Here is a 16,416-nt window from a genome sequence, read left to right as displayed (position 1 = left end):
AACATCTGTCGACAAATTGTTCGGATATTTTAATGCACCGGGAAAGTTGCTGTTCTAGGTTGCAGGGACGTAGCCAGGATTTTTCTTTGAGGGGGGCTGTCGGCGAGCGAAGCGAGCCGACGCGTCCAATCTAGCTGCGCAGCGAGCGAAGCGAGCAAGCTGTGGCAGGGGTCTGGGGGCGCAGCCCCCAGCGGGGTCCAGGGGCGGAGCCCCTTGGCGGGGGCTAGGGGGGCGCAGCCCCCCGGAAATTTTTTGCGAAACAGGGTGTTTTAGACGACATTTGGCATTAAAGAAATTTGTAGGACAGCAATAAACTGGGATTGAAAAGAATCAAGTACTCACGTAAATTTGGTAACTTCACAACAGCAATCTGCATTCTCCAATCAGAATTTACGACTTACTCAGGCCTCATCGTCTTAAGATTTTTACATTTCCTACGGTCTAGGGGACACTATTGACTATAATTATAGAAGTCTTCTAGAATGTTTGCTTGGATTTAATGACATATATTTACTAATCCACAGTTCAAATCTTTGACTGACTGCAGTCATAAACACAGCCCAGTTACCAGGCGACCATGGGGACTAGGGGGCTTATCTTTTTTCTGGGGTTCGATTTTTTCCGGGGGGGCTGCCGCCCCCCTAGCCCCCCCCCCTGGCTACGTGCCTGCTAGGTTGTTCTCATCTGGACATTGTTCGGAGGGTGTGGATTGCTGAATGCTGGTCTTATTATAGAATTTCCTTATAGTATTTTCTTATTGACTGATACGTACATAGGTTACACCTCACCCATCTAGGGCAATTAGTTTACTAAAATAGTTTTAACTGGTATTTAAAACAATAACGCGACAGAGTTTTTACTTTTCATTCAACGCGTGACGGGACTAGACCTCTGACTTTGAAGTTTTTTAAATAACGTTATTAACGTACGCAAGATGAATATTAACTTACTACTACAGAATAATTTCATGCACATTTAACACGTAACAGCGTCCGTAGCACAGTTAAAGTATTCCCACAGCACAAAGATCTCAGGCCAGTTGGACATTTTCCAATCTAGAAAAACACGAAGTTTTCCTGACAATGGCTGCTAGCTCTCTCAATATGCATGTCACCACGACACCTGTACCTAGGAGATATAATGATATGCTTGCTACGCGCGATGTTAGTCCAAACGGAACTAATCGATTAATTGAGTAATTAATGAGATTATCAAATTTCGACCTCGTGCCACTTTTCCGGACGGTAGTCCGAATACAGTGCCAACCAATAACAAATTGTTTCTTCCGGGATGTCAAACAAATGTCGTGGTTTTGTAATGTGTACCTATATAAAACAGCTTGAAAAGTCGCGTCTCATCTCTACATCAAAAGCAATGATAACACTCTGAAGAGTTCCCCAGAATTAGTAGCAACAGAGATATTCATTATTCACTCATCGAGGCCGAGCTTACATATTTCTTGCCAAACAGAGCTATTAATGCTTTTCAAAAACAAATTTACAACGAATTCTTCATGTAGTGCATCCTGGGTTTGGACAGGATTTGCCCGTTTAAAATATTTCCATCACGTTACATTACATAATTCTGAATAAATGTAATAGATTTGTAGTTAAGTGTTGCAATTAGTTTAAAACTATGCTAATTTAACATGATCAAGGAGGTTATTAAGATCCGTTTTGCATAACATCACTTTCATTTGCATTTAACTATGATACTTTGATAATGATTACTAATTGTTATATGTGCAAAGCTTACTCAGTACCCCTCACTGATTGGTCATCATTGAGTGGTAATCACAAAACAACTCATAACTGCACAAGACAACCACTGCGCGCTTGGCAAGCTCAGACGAATTGCAGCTTAGTAATTGAAATGACGCAATTGTGCTCAATATCAGTTTTATAATTTGTTGCCGTGTGCTCCATGATTATTATTATTTCCGTTCACACGTAACCATTGTGCAAATGACAAAAGGTTGAGAATGAGGTAATTTTCTTATCGCTGCTATATCGAGTGTGGATTAAAATAGTTGCCCCGTCAATAGAGTAGGATCCCTATTGTGATCGGACAAGAACAGGTCACGTTGTGTACTCATGGGCACAGGATTGGACAATAATACACATAATATGTGCACAATAATACTCATAATATGTGCACAATAATACTCATAATATGTGCACAATAATACACATAATATGTGCACAATGCATATATAATGCTCTACGGGACTACTATGACCCCTACCGCTCCTATAGTAGGCAAGTACAAACCTGTATTTTGGGACACCTCGCGATTTTCTCGTGTTGTGGGATTGTGTTGCTGACCACGATAGCCTCGATACAACTGCCCATCACCCTGAAAAACAGGAATTAGGAAATATAGAGTAAGTAGGTGACCTACCTTTGTCGCCCTTGGTTTAGCTCGGATATTGAAAGGCAGATTTTAACAGTATTGTGAGGTGTGGAAAGCAGGCCTATTGCCCTATACAGTACTGTATTACTGCACAGTGCACCCAGTATCTATTTCTACAGAAGAACTTGGATCTACCAAAATAGACTTAAGACTTTTAAAGTGTTATTAACACGTTTACTGTGTACATTAAAGAAAGCCGAACTTTCTCTAGTTCTACACACCTGCACTTTTGGACACTGTGTTTGAACAGACTCACGTGTGGCATAAAATACCTACAGCAAATACCTTTGCTTACACTTGAGAGGTATCAAGACTCACGAGTTTTATACTGCACTGGGGCAGGCTTTTGGCAACAGAATAGTTTATTAACAACCCAGCGTTCAGCAAATTAGTCTATGTTCTTAACATAGAGGTGCCTATAAAAGACTAAGGACCTCCACTAGTAGATACCAGGAAGTGAGTCAGTTGCTAAGGTGCAATGTCGTCTATTCTACACCTCATCTTAAGACCTGAGCTGATCATTTTACGGCTTAAACAGACTGGTAATCTTATAAGTAATCTGGTAATCTTATAAATGGTTCCTTAATATTTTACTTTTTCTTGAGAAAAGTGTCAAAATTAGATTTGTTGATCACAAAAAAATCACAAATCTCATTATGTGTACTAATATAAGCGAATGACGGATATATGGTGGAAGTAAGGGGCTTCAAAAATGTAACGATACCTTTGACTGGTATCCTACCAAATCCGATATTTTTCTAAAACTTCGCCCTAAAAAACCCGCCTTGGAACCCGCTTACCTTTCTAGAGCCGGTCCGCTAAATACACCATGCGTCATTACAGCAAACACCGCTTTGGCTCCAGCCTCTTTCAGTCTGAAACAGAACATAGTTTAGTAGCTGCCACACCCTCCTGCATATCATGATAGTCTGTTTAATAACCAGGGCAACTGTTCGCTCACACGTGATCCGGTCATCTCTAATCTCCTGATATATCATCTTTGAGGAATGAGGAGTATTGTCATCCAAAAACTTCGGTCGTAAGTATCAGTGGTGTTTGGTATTAAATGGTTTTTTTCCCGGGCTGAAGATGAAGTTTGATGTGTGCAACGAAAATAATGCAATGCGCGGTCCCTGTCAACATTTTAAAATTAGCTTGATATTTTCGAACACAGAAAATGTAACAACGACAAAAGCAACGGCACAGCCAATTCTGAATGACCAACACCGACTGATATTTTAAAACTTTTAAAAGTTTGAAGTCAATGAGATTCACATAATATGCATACATTAGAAATCTACATCAGCGCCATGCAATGGAGCTCAAAGCGTTAAATTTTTCAAGTGCAGTACATATTAATTCCTATGAAAACTAATGGTATAGCATGGTGGTGGTTACCCATAGAGATAGTGAGTTGTATATAGCCACCATGTAGCAGTTATTTAATGGGATGAAAAAGTATGTCGAGAAGTACGTGATATTATTATTACAGTATGTGTATTGTGTATGTGGTTATTCGTGATGTTATATGTAATGCACTGTGCTGACATTCTTAGCTTTCCTTTGAATGGAGTGAATGGAAATTTGCAATGAATAGTCTGTCTCCCTGCAATGAAAAAAAGATAAAATAGCTGGATAAAAGTGCAAATGGGAGCTGAAATATAATGTCAAAGGTGAGGCGTCGGATTCTAGCGGTATGAACAGCTTTAAAGGGGTTGATGTAAATAAGAAATGATGATTTTCAAACAAACAAATGAGTGACGTGAAATGTGGTCCAGGGAAACTGGGAAAGAGTTATACTTCTCGTCACGCTAACGTCACTACCACCATCCTCGTTTCACGTCTCTGCGCGTCTCACTAATTAATTATAATTAGATAATTAGGGTAATTACTGCAGCTCCGTCAGCTGAAAAGATAATTAGGAAGTTAAGGCTTGTTATAAGACTGGATCATTGGGTCAAAGCATACTTTCGGTCAAAGTTCACTCTATGATTGGGGATACTTTTCCTTTTTGGCAAAGCTCTTAGTAGGAGTTTTTAGTTGGATAGTATGTAATTGTGATTGGGTGTCATGTCGTTGACAGTTTGATCTTTTAAATCCAAATTTAAAGCGGGTCTCGTATTGAATAAGACGAAATATGAGAATAATGAAATGGTACTGGTGATTAACTTTGCCATGTGACCAGCAGCACCCAATCATCATTCTTACATTTCAACTGTCAATATTACAAAACTTATCGGACAGTAATTTAGTCTGAACGAATAACAACTCTATCACTAATTTACCTCGATAAGCCTGGACCAACTAGGGTAAGGTTAAGAATAATCACGAGAATTCGATTATTAAACGCTAGAGACCTCTAAAAAATACAACATCCGAGGAAAAACGATTATGAAAAGTAAGAATATTTCATACTTCTCAGCGGCTTTAACCACAGTCCCGCACGTGTCAGCCAGGTCGTCCACAATGATGGCTATTCTGTTATCCACGTCACCTACTAATGTCATTCTCTGTACTTCGTTAGCAACTGCTCGCTGCGGGAGATATTTACACGTCACTCAAAATATAAGATACAAAACACCGCGTTGTTAGTTGTTACAAAACACGATATTTTCTCTTTTGAACAATGCTAAATATAGTGATATTGTTCTGATGTGAGATGATGGAACTGACTCAACGCATGCTCGTCATTAAGTTTGTAATTATGAATTAAGGAAGATCTTTACCATGTTTTACTTAAAGATATTTACCATGACTCATCATACACAAGGAATATAATTGTTGTTAGTTACTCAATTATTATTCTTATCAATTATTAAATATACCGCACTACCTCACCAAACCGTCATATTGTATGTAAAGTATTGTCAATGATCAGTTGTAATTGCACGTAATATGCAGAATATAAAAATATGGGCGGTGAATATGCTGCCGAGAACATGAATTTTTAGAATAGGTTAATAAAGTAATGCTTAATATATCGCGATATCTTTATATAGCATGATTTGTTAGTGTTCAACAGAAGAACACTGTTGTTCAGCGGAATAATCTTTTCTGAGAATTTTAAAATGTGCATGACAAAGATTCGTGAATTTCTTCTTACGATTCGATAATTATATCGTTTGTCGATAAAGTAAGAGACACAAAAGTTACGTGGAAATTCACCAGTAGACCACTAGACCACAATGAATTATTACTTAATAATTAAATTTGTCTTATCAACGGAGGTGATAAGAACAATCTCAACTTTCGTTGGACGGATCGGACGGAAGCCTTTGAATATCATATCGAATTAGGAGGTAATATCCGAAGGAAATAGAAAGCAGGGCTATCTTGCAGGAAGAGAGTGTGCACTGTGCAGGTATGTGGGGGGAGGGAGTGTGCACTGTGCAGGTATGTGGGGGGAGGGTGTGTGCACTGTGCAGGTATGTGGGGGGAGGGTGTGTGCACTGTGCAGGTATGTGGGGGGAGGGTGTGTGCACTGTGCAGGTATGTGGGGGGAGGGAGTGTGCACCCTGAAGGTATGTGGATTGTGGGGGGAGGGTGTGTGCAGGGGTTGCTGTAGAAAACAAGTCCCCTCTACCTCCTGATATGTCTAATCCTGTGACACCTTTGCCACGTACCCTCTACCAATCACCTTCCTCCCCTCTACTCCTGAGTTCTTTAACACGTTTGTTATATGATGCATCCCTATTCCCAGTATTCCCTAGTTGGGGGGGGGGGGGGGGGGGGCAACCATATTAAAGTATATTAAAATGTAGGATTTTTCCCGATTTTGACCCGGGGATATACTTTAATATACTTTAATATGGTTGCCCCCCCCCCCCCCCCCCTAGTTTGTTTGACTTCAGGTCCGAGGGTCGTGACCATTGGAGTTCAGACCACTTAAGGGTGCCACATATTCTTCAGATCAGACCACTAAAACAAACAGCAATTAGACACCTACTGACGAGCAGTGGCCGGTAATGGTCCTCCTGCAGGATCTCCTCTGCACTGATTGGTCAGGTTATTACCTGGGACTCACCTTATTATATTTACACTAGAAATTCAGTTTTTACTTCTACTACACTTTTAAAAACAAACTTAATGCATTCCCATTTCTTATAAACATAAAACTCAATCTACCTTACAAAGATACTTCATCCCACGTCAAAGTTAAATTTGTCTTATGCAGGGAGGGTGTGAACTGCAGGGAAACCCTCTAACCATCTCCTTCCTTCTCTCTAATCCTGAGTCCTGTCTATCCGCTCTCTTCTCAAGTAGTACTTTTAAGAGAAATAACGGGCAAAGTTTTGGTAAATATATCGAACATTTTATACCTCCTGTAAAGTGACTAGTGACATACTCGCCCGTGTGCACTAATGTCACACTCCTTTCTAAGGAGAGAGAAGGAGAGAAGCTGAGCTAGAAGTTTTGATAATAGGTATCTCTAGGGGATTGGACAATTAATGAATTTAACAGGGAGCTGGAGGAGAGGTAGGATTACCTGGAGCATATTATTTAGAATATTATGAGGCTCTGAGTATTATGCAGGTTTTAAATGCCTGAAATCGCGGCTTTTATGAAGGCAAATAGCATGTTCAAAGCGACAGCCACAATAAATAACCTTTTGCGGTATGTTTTGGTTCAAAGTCAAAGATATCCGCCCGAATTTCAAGAGCTATTATATATCCAAAATTCCTTTCACAATATTCCCCATTTTTACGGAATATTCAGTAACTTAGGTAGATGAGGTGACTGCATGTCAGCAATTAAGGTTTTTTAGTGGAGTGAGACTGGATTAATTTTTAAGTCTGTTCTACATATCGTTTACGAAAAATACATATTTAATTAAAAATCGATACCACAAACCCTACAACACCGGAGCATATTTTTACAAAAAAGAAAACCGTGAACGGGGAGGGTCGGGTGGTTACAACATTTGAGTTGTGCTGCAACGTGACTACCGTAACACTACGCCCCACAGCCCATATCATCATGGTCAATTGGAACGTTCCATATCGTTATCAGCTGCTCTTCAGTAGCTGGATATTTGTACCGGGACAGATCCGGGACTGTTTGGGGTCACATTCTGGACGCATTCTGGACATCTTCATGTGCAATGTGCTAGTTACTGTAAAGTTAAAACCGCGGAGGCGGAAAGCGAGGGAAAATTATACGGTTCAGGCACCTCGGATAATGTGTTCGTGACTTCTTCTGGGTATAATGCAATTAATCAAAACTAGTCAGTCCGATTTTGGGTCGGAGCTCAGAATTAACCAATCCATGGGTCACATACTTCGGCTGGAACCAGTAAAGAGGTATTATATCCTATTTCTGATTTGATTTCTTATTTCTTATTATGAGCACTAGAGGTCGAGATTGGAACTCTCCTCACAATTAATGTATGTATTAGAGTTTCTAACTTGTTAGAAGAGCATATTATTATCTTAGCTCTGTATCATCCTCCTTTAATTTTGACATTATCCCCTATTTATCCCATTATGTCCCTACTTATCTCATTATGTCCCTACTTACAATATAATAACAGAATACACACTTGTAACCGGAAATGCATGGCGGCTGTAAGGGGAATTTTACACGCGATCAGTCAGTAAAGTTCCTCAAATGTATGATTAATCTGAGATAAGCTGGATAAAAGACTTAAGTTTTTTGGGCCACCATAACAATCTTTCAAAGTTTTGTTCTATTCCATGGAACGTTTCAAAGTTTTGTTCTTTTCCATAGAACGTTTCAAAGTTTTGTTCTGTTCCATAGAATTAGAACGTGTTAATAAAAAATATGACGTCATTATACTGCACTGGTACATATTATTTGTACAAAACTAGTATTTTATTTGAACTCTCATCCGGTAGTAATTAAATCATGCAATTTTATTAAAACGGAAAAGAGAAGAATATTATCAAGTGCTGTTATTTCAAAAATATAAGATAAGGTGCAAATTAGTTTGTTGCACCAAGACAACACCACGGAACCGCTGCGGGAACAGTGGAAACAGTGATGGACGTGTGAAATATCCCGGTACTGAGAGAAACAGAACTCTGTGTCATACTTATTTCCGAAGATAGAACAATGTTTAAAAGAATGTTCGTCACGAACTTTTAAAACTAATGGAGCTGTTAAAACCTGTTAGTTGACAGAAAGCTGGCTTGAAAGTTCTTAATTATAACCTACTTCTGAAGAAACTGTTTAAAATATTGTGAATGTGCTGCTTGAACTTACCTCTTTGTGGATGAGGGCAAAGTTGACATTAAGACGGTCAGCAATAGAAACAACACGTTTAGCTCCACCGGCATCAGGGGATACAATAACACATTCTCTCCAGTTCTGAAATTCATTTATAAAATAAATATGCAAAAGTCAGTGGACGATGTTCCATTATCCACTTGAAATGATTGATTAGAGTTGATAAATTCTATCTACACTTGTTTTTTTTTGTAGTTGACATTAGATAAGAGTATAATTTCTGCATATAATAATACAATACAAGTGGATTTTAATTGTTACCTCGATGTTCTCTTTGATCCATTTCAGAACAGCCGGTTCAGCATACAGGTTATCAACTGGAATGTCGAAGAATCCCTGTATCTGTGAAGCGTGGAGATCCATGGTGATGATGTGATCAGCTCCAGCAACAGACAACATGTTGGCAACCAGTTTGGCGGATATGGGTGCTCGGCTCTGGGACACAATGATTTTAGAAAAGCAATACCAAAACTGGCATAATTTGGGGCTCGTTTCTAGATCTCTTTACTTTATGGGGGGGGGGGGGGGGGGGGGGTGACATGTCTCCAATGTCTTTTGTCTTTTTTGAAAAGATAGGGTGCAGAGACATGTCCTGGAGACATTGGAGACATTGGAGACACAGCTTTTGGAGACATTGGAGACATTGGAGACATTGGGGACATTGGAGACATTGGAGACAAAGCTTTTGGAGACATTGGAGACATTGGAGACACTGGAGACGTAGATGTATGATTGGAGAAGGAGGAGGATCTAGGAGGAGGATGACCCAGGAGGAGGACTCAGGAGGAGAAGGAGGAGGATGAGGACTCAGGAAGAGGACTGACAAGGAGGAGGACTGAGGAGTACTGAGGAGGATGGCTGAGGACGATGGCTGAGGAGGATGGCTGTGGAGGATGGCTGAGGAGGATGGCTGAGGAGGATGACTGAGGAGGAGGACCTAGGAGGAGGAGGACCCAGGAGGAGGAGGACCCAGGAGGAGGACTCAGGAGGAGGAGGAGGAGGACCCAGGAAGAGGACTCAGGAGGACAGAGAAGGAAAAGGACTGAGGAGTACTAAGGAGGATGGCTGAGGAGGATGACTGAGGAGGATGACTGAGAGGGAGGAGGAGGAGAACAATGACTGAGAAGGAGAAGGAGGAGGACCTAGGAGGATGAGGACCCAGGAGGAGGACTCAGGAGGAAGAGGAGGAGGAGGACTCAGGAGGACTGAAAAGGAAGAGGACTGAGGAAAACTGAGGAGGAGGAGGACTGAATAGGAGGAGGAGGAGGGGGACTGGGGGAGGACTGAGGATGAAGAAGACTGACAAGAAGGATGAGGAGGAGGACTGAGGACTGAGGAGGATGAAGAGAAGGAAGACCCAGGAGGAGGAGGGATGAGGACTGAGGAGGATGGCTGAGGAGGATGACTGAGAGGGAGGAGGAGGAGGAGGAGGAGGAAGAGGACTGAGGAGGAAGAGGACTGAGGAGGAGGAGTAGGACTGAGGAGGAGAAGGAGGAGGACCTAGGAGGAGGACCCAGAAGGAGGACTCAGGAGGAGGAGGAGGAGAACTCAGGAAAAGGACTGAGAAGGAGGAGGACTCAGGAGTACTGAAGAGGTTGACTGAGGAGGAGGAGGAGGAGGAGGAGAAGGACTGAGGAGGATAAGGAGAAGGTGGAGGAACTAGGAGGAGGATGAACCAGGAGGAGGACTCAGGAGGAAGAGGAGGAGGACTCAGGAGGAGGACTTAGGAGGAATGAGAAGGAGGAGGACTGAGGAGAACTGAGGAGGAGGAGGAGGACTGAATAGGAGGGGGACTGGGGAGGACTGAGGAGGAGGAGGACTGACTCGAAGGATGAGGAGGAGGACTGAGGACTGAGGACTGAGGAGGAAGAGGAGGAGGATGAAGAGGAGGAAGAGGACCCGGGAGGAGGAGGACTGAAGAGGACGATGAGGATGAGGACTGAGGAGGAGGAGGAGGACTGAGGAGGATGGCTGAGGAGGATGACTGAGAGGGAGGAGGAGGACTGAGGAGGAGGAGGAGAAGGACTGAGGAGGAGAAGGAGGAGGACCTAGGAGGAGGAGGACCCAGGAGGAGGACTCAGGAGGAGGACTCAGGAGGAGGAGGACTCAGGAGGAAGACTCAGGATAACTGAGGAGGAGGAGGAGTGAATGGGAGGAGGAGGGGGACTGGGGAGGACTGAGGAGGAGGAGGACTAAGGAGAAGGATGAGGAGGAGGACTGAGGACTGAGGAGGAGGACTGAGGAGTACTGATGAGGATGGCTGAGGAGGACGGCTGAGGAGGATGGCTGAGGAGGATGACTGAGGAGGATGACTGAGAGGGAGGAGGAGGAGGAGAAGGACTGAGGATGAGGAGGAGGAGGAGGAGAAGGAGGAGGACCTAGGAGGAGGACTCAGGAAGAGGACTCAGGAGAACTGAGGAGGAGGAGGATGAGGACTGAATAGGAGGAGGGGGACTGGGGGAGGACTGAGGAGGAGGGGGACTTGGGGAGCACTGAGGAGAAGGAGGAAGACTGACGAGAAGGATGAGGAGGAGGACTGAGGAGGAGGACTGATGATTGAGGAGGAAGAGGAGGAGGATGAAGAGGAGTAGGAGGACTCAGGAGGAGGAGGAGAACGACTGAGGAGGACTGAGGAGGAGGAGGAGGAGGAGGAGGAGGAGGAGGAGGAGGAAGAGGAGGAGGAGGAGGAGGAGGAGGAGGAAGAGGAGGAGGAGGAGTCTCCAAAAGCTGTGTCTCCAATGTCTCCAATGTCTCCAAAAGCTGTGTCTCTAATGTCCCCAATGTCCCAAATGTCCCCAATGTCTCCAATGTCTCCAAAAGCTGTGTCTCCAATGTCTCCAATGTCTCCAATGTCTTTGTCTTTTTCGAAAAGATAAGGTGCGGGAGACATTGGAGACATGTCACCCCCCCCCCCCCCCCCCCCCCCCCCCCCCCCCTTTAATGAAGTAGTAGTATAGATACAATATTTCAAAATGTAGAATTTAATATAATCTTTTAATCTTATGATCTAACATTTTCAATGTTGATAATCTTAGGATCTAACAATTTGAGTGTCTATTTTTTAAAGCACATCCGGTTCACTAATGACAAATAAAGGTAGGATTATTAACAAAATTCTTAATTACCTTATCTTTCTTGTCTTGTCTAGCGTAAGGGTAGCATGGAATAACAGCAGTCACCCTCTCTGCGCTGGCAATCTTACAAGCATGGATCATAATCAGCATCTCCATCAAATGATCATTAACCTCTCCACAACCTGGACCAATAGTTTAGACAAATAAAACATGAATATTGAACGTGTGCTGTGGAAATTCTATGACAAAAAATGCTGCAACGACAGAAAAGTATCAATATCAAAACTCCAGCTTAGCAAGGCACAAATTAAGGATAAGGCAGCAGTCAGCACACACCAGTACCTGATTGAAGAATGTAGACATCCTCTCCTCTCACACTCTCTCCAATTTCAACACATGTTTCCTGGTTTGCAAACTTCTTTAACACCACCTTGCTAGGCTCTGTTCCTAGGCGCTGAGCAATGCGCTGGGCCAGCTCGGGGTGGGAGTTGCCAGCAAAGATTTTGATGTTGGGCATCTTGCGGCTACACTGATATGTACAAGTTAGTTTTTATTGGTTGAAAAGTGATACAATTCTTAAAACGGAGATTTGATACTTTATTTGTGAACAGATTTTCTATAAGAAATTAGATTGGGATTCAAACTTTAGTATTTAAGACCTGAACCTCTATTAGATATTGACTGTTCATGATCACAAAAATGTTAAACAATTTTCACAACTCCCACGTAAATGAGTGTGCTAGTAGCAGTGATTTTCCACTTGTCAAAATGTTCCTTTCAACACTACTATATAACAAATAATCTGAGGTATGAGATATGATAGACGAGCGTAAGTGTTGACGTGCAAAGGACTGCTGTGAGTGTACTTGAAGATTACTCATCCTCCTCCTTCTCATCAAAACTATTCTCATCAAAACTACTATCTGGACTGAAGGTATTGCGTTTACAGTGTTTATTGTGCTTCTGAACATTGAACTCTTGATAATATAACTATGTCAAATAATCAGAGCTCAGACATTAGTCTCCACTTTTGTGAGCGCCCTTTAGAACATTTGAACTTTTCATTCCAGTCTGAAAAATCAGAGAACTGTAACAATTGTCTGTCAAAAGACATCAAGATTGACTTTTTAGAAAAAAAGTTGTCTTTATTGAATGAAATTATCAGAACTAGTGATCTCATTGCTCAGTACAATGATAGTCTCATATCAGATCAAACTCAAATACAAGAACAGAGTTTTAAGTGTGAAAATTTGCTGCCGAACTTATCAGAGGAGATTGAATGTGAGATCATAACCATTACCCCTCAGTCACACGTTGTTATCAATCAAGTAGAAGCGTTTGATGTAGATGACATTGTTGTGGAAGATGTTGTATCGGACAGTTTGTTTGTTGACAACGATGTCGTGGACAAGGTTGTTCCACAGGAGGTTGTTGGAAACGAGATTGTTATCAGTGAGATTGTTGTTAACGAGGTTATGGCAGACGAGGATGATGTGTCTGATCTCCCTGTATCTACTGCTACTGGTGAATCACGGATCAACACCCCTAAGCCCAGAGACAAATATCCAAACTTGGTCCCTGCCCCTGTCTACGATCCTATAACACCGGGGCCAATGAATATATCTGTAACTTGTTCCCCATCACCAGTGAAACCAGTTACCCTACTAGATGATGGTCCATTCTCTAAATTTTCACTTGATCTATTAATGGAAGAACTTGAGTTCAGTCACGGTTTTAAAAACAGGAAATCGGTTTATTTTGGTGACTTTCCCTATGAGTATTCAGGTGCAACACATGACCCAAAAAGTGTACACAATGATTCCTACCTTGCTAAACTCAGCTCCTACATTAATGTGATATTACCCAATTTCAGACACAATAGTATTCTCGTCAATCTATATGAAACTGGAGCAGAGTTCATGCCAGCTCATAGCGATTCTGAATCATGTATTGTAGAACACTCTGATATTGTAACCATTTCACTTGGTGCGACGAGAACACTGCAAATTAGATCAAACGGCAGCAATGAAGTTGTGGGCTCTGTGCAGCTTCAGCATGGAGATGTCTTCATCATGTCCAAATTGTCTCAGGCTGACTTTCAACATGAGATACTGCCAGACGAAATGTGTGATGAACCCCGGATCAGCATCACCCTAAGACTGATGAAGCCCCCTAGGATCACTCAGTCAACTGAGTTTGGTCTGCGTTCACGGCCCCCACCCATCCCTCATTCAGGACACAAACAGACAGACTCTTCTTCACCTGCACTCTCAGTTTGCAAACAGCCAGCCAAAGCTTCACAAAAGTCTGTCCTATTCATAAGCAGCTCTATGTTCAGGTTTCTTGATGCGGACAAGTTATCATCGTCCACTGTTAGTGCTAGTAAACTGTTTTATCCTGGGGCTGATGCCAAAGTAATGTTAAATAAACTAAAAACTGACCTACACTCCGTTCCATCCCCATCTATTATTTATATTATGACAGGAACTAATAATGTGAACACAGTCTATTTTGGCTCAAAGTCACTGAAGGATGCAGCGGGTGACATTAGTAATCTCTTAAATTATCTCAAGTCAGTGTATCCGAATGCAACAATTAATGTTCTCAATATTCTTCCCAGGAGTACAAAAGGCCGCAATGATGTTGTGGCAGAGCTGAATAAGGTTATTAAGGATATGTGTAGCAAAGATTCTTGTTTTAATTACATTAGCACCCATAATTTATTTAACTATAATAGAAGTGGATTCAGGAAAGAATTTTATTTTGCCAGACCATCTGCAAAAATATCTGATAACTGTCACCTCAATACAAGCGGTGTTATTCGACTTGCTAAATTTCTGAAGTATTGGGCCCATAAGCAAGTATGAATTTTCAGAAAGATTGTTAACATTTATTTCATCTAGATTCTAGATAAGGGATAATTACACATTGTTCCTCATGTTTATTGAAGTTTTAGAAAGTTTTGTTATTATCTCATACAAATTTGCCAGTTCTGCAATTTATCTTATTCTGACAAGTTTATAGCAGCATAAATTGGAAAAATTTTCATGCTCTCACAGCAGTTCTTGCATTAACCCGTGCATTAGTAAAATCACAGTTTCATACCATGCCAAAAAGCTTGCAGTGGGACATTGCAACATGCAGGGAGGACTAACAGGTATGCCAAAATGTCTTGAAATCCAAGATCTAATCTGGAAAGAGAAATTAGATGTTTTATGCCTGAATGAAACAAATCTTAAGTCGGATATTGACTCAGCCAGTCTAAACCTACCCAAGAATTTTACTTTTATCCGCAAAGACCGTCCTAACGACAATGGTCATGGGGGATGTGGCATTCTCATCAGTGAGCACATAAAGTTTAAAATGATTCAACTAAACTTAGTTTTGCAATATGACCAAATCGAGGCTATTTGGATCCATCTTACAGATTGCAATATTTTCATCTGCTGTTTCTACAGATCTGAGTTGTTTAGTCCTCTTGACAAATTTTTAGATTATATGACAGACTGCATGATGAGTATAGGAAGTAAGAATGTTATTTGGCTGGGTGATGTAAATGTAGACCAAAACAACATCAGCAGTATGAACTATAAGAAATTAGACATTACAATGAAAATGTTTGGAATGGTACAGGTAGTTCAGGATATTACCCGCATTGCTAAACTAGGAAACAGAATCACAAAGACCACAATCGATGTTGTCATAACAAACACTTACTCCAAGTTTCTTGACTGCAAAGTCCTTGATGATTGTATAGGAGATCATCAGGTCGTAAAGTTCATTGTCGATTTCAATGTGCATAAGGCCTCAAAATTCAAGAAGTTACTAATAAGAGATCACAGCAAAATGAATGTTACTGCTCTTAAAGAATTTTTGGAAACCTGTGATTATAGACCAATAATAGATTCAACTAGTCTGAATGATGCAGTTGATGGTTTAAACGAACATATTGATCACTACTATGATCACTTCTGTCCAATTAAACAAATTAAGTGCCATAGTGATTACATCCATAAGCCATCTCCAGAATTTTTAGAAAGTAAGAAATTGAAAGGGAAACTTTACCGTAAATTTTTAACACACAACAAGAACAGACGTATACATCCAAATGGTCTTATACACTGTAATAAATGTGACTCATTATGGATGGCATATAAACGGCAGAGAAACTATTCAACCTATTTGTCTAGAATTAATAGGAAGACTAACTTAGCAACAGAACTGAAAGCCAAGTGTGCCATGAATGATCTAAAGGGTGTATGGAAAACGATAAAGACAGCATCAAATCTGCCTGTTAAAGCTAACAATATCAATAACAATCTTGATGCTGAAACCACCAATAAATATTTTGCTGAAATAGGTCCAAAGATCCAAGCAGAAGTGCAGCTGGAAAATGAAAATGAATTTCTATCTTATCTACAAAATGAGCAGATTGACAACGAGACCAGCTTGAATAGCTTTACTGAAATAACTGAGTCCAATATCTTAGACTATGTGGCAAGTATCCCTTGTAGCAAATCCACTAATGATCATATACCATTGAGAGTGTTTAGACAAATTTTACCTGCATTTATTGCTCCATTAACACATCTTGTAAATTTGAGTTTATCCAGTGGCATCATGCCAAACAGCTGCAAGGTTGCAAAAGTCACCCCAATCCATAAGGATGGTGATACTGAAAATC

General features: G+C 41.2%; 3 protein-coding genes across 8 annotated transcripts in view; 1 reads left to right on the top strand and 2 right to left on the bottom strand.

The window, feature by feature from the left end:
- Positions 1-1,606, bottom strand: part of LOC134818831 (GATOR1 complex protein DEPDC5-like) — a 70,059-nt gene extending 68,453 nt beyond the window's left edge. The window contains exon 1 of the mRNA XM_063828512.1: positions 1,579-1,606. The gene's annotated coding sequence lies outside the window, so the exon portion shown is untranslated. The remainder of the gene's footprint in view (positions 1-1,578) is intronic.
- The window catches only part of LOC134818848 (ribose-phosphate pyrophosphokinase 1-like), a 115,710-nt gene that overhangs the window by 5,694 nt on the left and 93,600 nt on the right, over positions 1-16,416 (bottom strand). For 2 of the 4 annotated variants that reach the window (XM_063828536.1, XM_063828537.1), the window contains exons 2-8: positions 12,069-12,263; positions 11,784-11,914; positions 8,920-9,093; positions 8,635-8,739; positions 4,828-4,946; positions 3,213-3,287; positions 2,271-2,355 (exon numbers count right to left, since the gene is read on the bottom strand). In XM_063828536.1, coding sequence (XP_063684606.1) covers positions 2,271-2,355; positions 3,213-3,287; positions 4,828-4,946; positions 8,635-8,739; positions 8,920-9,093; positions 11,784-11,914; positions 12,069-12,249 — 870 coding nt within the window. In that variant the 5' untranslated portion in view covers positions 12,250-12,263. The remainder of the gene's footprint in view (positions 1-2,270; positions 2,356-3,212; positions 3,288-4,827; positions 4,947-8,634; positions 8,740-8,919; positions 9,094-11,783; positions 11,915-12,068; positions 12,264-16,416) is intronic. The other 2 variants (XM_063828538.1, XM_063828539.1) reach the window with 1 other exon arrangement.
- LOC134818841 (adenosine 3'-phospho 5'-phosphosulfate transporter 1-like) overlaps positions 12,509-16,416 on the top strand; it is a 28,555-nt gene continuing 24,647 nt past the window's right edge. For 2 of the 3 annotated variants that reach the window (XM_063828526.1, XM_063828528.1), the window contains exon 1: positions 12,509-12,539. The gene's annotated coding sequence lies outside the window, so the exon portion shown is untranslated. The remainder of the gene's footprint in view (positions 12,540-16,416) is intronic. The other variant, XM_063828527.1, reaches the window with a different exon arrangement.

Source organism: Bolinopsis microptera, chromosome 7, assembly GCF_026151205.1.
Source record: "Bolinopsis microptera isolate Bmic1 chromosome 7, MBARI_Bmic_1.0, whole genome shotgun sequence".
NCBI classification, from domain to species: domain Eukaryota; kingdom Metazoa; phylum Ctenophora; class Tentaculata; order Lobata; family Bolinopsidae; genus Bolinopsis; species Bolinopsis microptera.
Note: the sequence above shows the minus strand (reverse complement) of the source record. Positions and strands in the feature narration are given on the sequence as shown.